The 3,867-nt window shown below is 36.9% G+C and overlaps 1 protein-coding gene across 2 annotated transcripts in view; it reads left to right on the top strand.

The window, feature by feature from the left end:
- The first annotated feature begins 456 nt into the window (after positions 1–456).
- The window catches only part of LOC103476363 (disks large homolog 2-like), a 57,749-nt gene continuing 54,338 nt past the window's right edge, over positions 457–3,867 (top strand). Inside the window, exons 1-2 of one of the 2 annotated variants that reach the window (XM_017308533.1) lie at positions 457–777; positions 3,146–3,248. In XM_017308533.1, the coding sequence (XP_017164022.1) occupies positions 565–777; positions 3,146–3,248 (316 nt within the window). In that variant the 5' untranslated portion in view covers positions 457–564. The remainder of the gene's footprint in view (positions 778–3,145; positions 3,249–3,867) is intronic. The other variant, XM_008428644.2, reaches the window with a different exon arrangement.

Below are 3,867 nucleotides of genomic sequence, written 5' to 3'. Positions count from 1 at the left end.
ATTGCAGATTTGGGTCCCTTTACATGAAAGGAAAAAACCATTGTTCTTGTCCACTTCACAGTTCATAGACATCAGAATTTAAGGTCTTTCTTGAGCCACAGTGGTAATGTGGCTGCACAAGACTATTTCGAGGCTGGGATACCTTGCACCACCACATTGAGTGCTAGAGGTCCTCCTAAAACTTAAGTGGCTTCCATTTACAAGATACAAAGTTTATGTGACTTCTGCAATTTTAGCAGTAGATGGCAGGGTCTGACAGGTAATTGTTAGATGAAAGAGAGAGAGAGAGAGAGACAGAGAGAGAGAGAGAGAGAGAGAAGAGAGAGAAAAGAGAGAGAGAGAGAGAGACAGAGAGAGAGACAGAGAGAGAGAAAGAGAGAGAGAGAGAGAGAGAGAGAGAGAGAGAGAGAGAGAGAGAGAGAGAGCCTTCAGAATTTGGGACAAATGGACCTAAAATAGAGCACCATCCCCACTTGGAGCTGTAATAGTCTTGAAGTTTGTCTGCCTGAGAAGAGCATCAGTATATTGTCCTTTGGATCCAGCCTTCCACCATCACAGCTGACAATGCTGAAACCCACAGACTCCCTGGAGCTCATATATTACCTAAACTGTTTATACAGGGAACCTAGGACAGTTGTACTCCACAAGGGATCCACCGGCCTTGGCTTCAACATAGTGGGGGGAGAAGATGGAGAAGGCATCTTTGTCTCCTTCATCTTATTAGGCAGCCCAGCGGACCTTAGTGGAGAGTTGAGGCGAGGGGATGAAATCCTATCTGTAAGTACTGAAAATACACTGCGCCTATTGTCAAAGAGGAACAGTGACAGTGGGGACTGCCTGTCTTAGACTTTACGTGATGTTTTGCTTTTATCTGTTCACTGCCTTTGCTCAGTATGAAGTTATTTTTACAACTTCAAACACAGAGCTAACGGAAATAAAAATGTTCTCTCCTGTTGCTTGCTAAATGTTATGTAAAAATATTTAAAGAATGGCTGTTATCTTGTTTTCAAGTACATTTACTCTAACCCAAAACCCAAAATTATTTGAACAAAACAGTTTTAACTAGAGATGTGCCGATCAGGTTTTTTCCGGCCGATACCGATTCCGATCACCCATGAGGGCCGATCACCGATACCGATCACCAATACTGATCACATAATTATTATTTTTTTTAAATCATAAACACTACCGGTTACATTATGTGGAAAAAGGAACCATGAATTCACCTTAATTTAGACAAAAACTTGTTTTTAATAACTTTTTCCAAGAAGAAAACTAAACAAAACAGGCATTGTGCAAATTGTACTGCTATTGGCTAAATAATGCAAAGAGCCAAAATAAAACCTCTCAACATTGCCAAAAAAATTCAAGTATAAAACTTAACATTCAAAGGCAAATACAGGATCCATTACAATAAACAATCCTGAGTTACTGAATGAAAACTTCCTGTTAGCATGGCGGCTAGCTGATCACTGCTAGTTCTGAGTGGCTGTTTCTGACTGAGCAGAGTAATTATGCAGAACAAATAATCTTACAGATCGATTATTTTTTCAGAGATTATCTGTCATGTTTAGGATAGCGAAAGTTTTAATAGGTATGTAAAATTTATTTTTTTAGGTTAGATGCTGCAGCTTTAAGCAGAGGTTCGGGGTGAGAGTCACTACCAGGTAGAGCAGAAGCGGAGCTCCGTCTGTCAAATATACCTGTAGCGTAGCAGCGGTTCAACAGCAAGATCAGAACCACATCGCAGCTCCAAGACTTAAATAATTTTGCTGGTTATTTGTTTAGCTTTCTGACCGTCATGCTAATCCGGGTGAGTGTTTGTAGCTGTGCGCTGCTTTACCTGCTATCTGATCCTCCATATGTCTTTTTTACTGCAGTGAGCCTCCATGTAGCCAAACTCCTCAAGTATAACATTGTTTTTATGTCGTATTAGCTTCGTTGTGTTGATGCATTTTGACGTGCTTCAATTTTCCGCCGCAACACGCAAACTTCCCCATTCACTCAGTGCGTTATAGTTCCACATCGCTTAGGATTTGTTGCTGCGCGTTTGCGCAGAGTGAAGGAAAGAGGAGACCAGCTGCACAGGCAGGCTGAGAAATGAGATGCAGGTGATCGGTATCGGCAACAAGAGACCGTGATCGCCGATCAGGTTCATACACTTTTTCAGGGAAATCGGCCGATTATGATCGGTGGCCGATCGATCGGCACACCTCTAGTTTTAACCCAATACAATTTAGGTTAAAACTGTGTTGTAGACTCCTTTCAGACAAACCATTGAATTAACAAATCCATCTTTTTGTAATTCTTGCTGCACCATTATCAAAGGAGCTCAGTTAGATTCATTAGAACATTTTCAGTTAATAACAATTTTCAATGAGAAATGCTCTACACAACTTATCTATGATAGAATTAACACAACCCTTCAAAGTCTATAATTCAGATATTTATTCTTGCTGTAATAACATTATTAATTACTATTATTATTATTATTAAATCTATAGCTCTTTAGTTTAAGGTTTTTTCTTAACAAGTCTACTTGTTGTTTTTTTGCCTGCCAGTACATTTTTAACTGAAATATATAAATATAAAAATATAAATAGATTAGTGGACAGAAGAAGCAAAATTCAATCAAACAAAACTGTCCTTTTGATGTGCTTTATAATAACTTTGCAGATTCCTAGGTCAGTGTGACACCGCATGCAGTTAAATTTTTCTCCAGTTACCATCAAGAGATGGTAATTGGAAGATGAAATTAGACAATGTTCTTGCAATGACCTGATTTTCTGATCTAACAATAACTTTTCTCACTTGATCTCACCTAAATGTCTTTGCACACTATTTTTATACTTTTAAGCAATATTGTGTCTCTTTTGATGCTACCGTTTTAAACTGACCATGACTATGAATTTCTGTTTATGTAAACGTCAGTGTAATGTATTAGAAAAACAGAAATATATTTTATCACATTTTCATTTCATGTTCTTAAATAAAATGATTCTCATATTATGCTCACTTCTTTCGTTCACCATTCTATCCACCTCACTGAAGCTGAAATGCATTTTATGGCTGTGTAAGCTATATAAAGAGTTCTTATAAATATGTTTTTGGTAACATCTTGTGAACTGACGCTTTATTAAAACAGGTTAATGGCTTTGACCTTCGTGGAGCCACACATGAACAGGCAGCAGCTGCACTGAAAGGAGCCGGGCAGGTGGTCACCATTGTTGCTCAGTACAAACCAGAAGGTTCGTCAGGAAAATTTAATTACTCTGGAAGTCCATAAAGATATAGAGTAAATGCCAAAAAACTGCATTTATGGGTGCAGCTGTCTGACACAACCCATGTATGGAGGCCTTCCCAGGTGAAAAAAAGTATACTTTAGTATATTTCAAATATACTTACATTTGTGAAAGTACACTTTACGTATACTAAGTATTAAGTGTACTACATATAAATATATCTGAAGTATACTATAAGTATACTTGTACCAATTTCGAAATTAGAACTTTAAACACACTTAAACATAATTGTACCAAAATACACTTTTAATATATGAAATAAAAGTATGCTTTAAGTGAACAAAATATATATATTTGCCCAAGTGTACTGGTTCTTCTCAAAAAATTAACATATTGTAATAAAGTTAATTATTTTCCATAATGTAATGATAAAAATTAAACTGTCATATATTTTAGGTTCATTGTACACCAACTGAAATATTTCAGGTCTTTTATTGTTTTAATACTGATGATTTTGGCATACAGCTCATGAAAACCTCAAATTCCTGTCTCAAAAAATTAGCATATCATCAAAATGTTCTCTGAACAAGCAGTTAACCTCATCATCTGAATCAACAAAGTAACT

Source organism: Poecilia reticulata, linkage group LG14 (genome assembly GCF_000633615.1).
Source record: "Poecilia reticulata strain Guanapo linkage group LG14, Guppy_female_1.0+MT, whole genome shotgun sequence".
In the NCBI taxonomy this organism is placed as follows: domain Eukaryota; kingdom Metazoa; phylum Chordata; class Actinopteri; order Cyprinodontiformes; family Poeciliidae; genus Poecilia; species Poecilia reticulata.
Note: the sequence above shows the minus strand (reverse complement) of the source record. Positions and strands in the feature narration are given on the sequence as shown.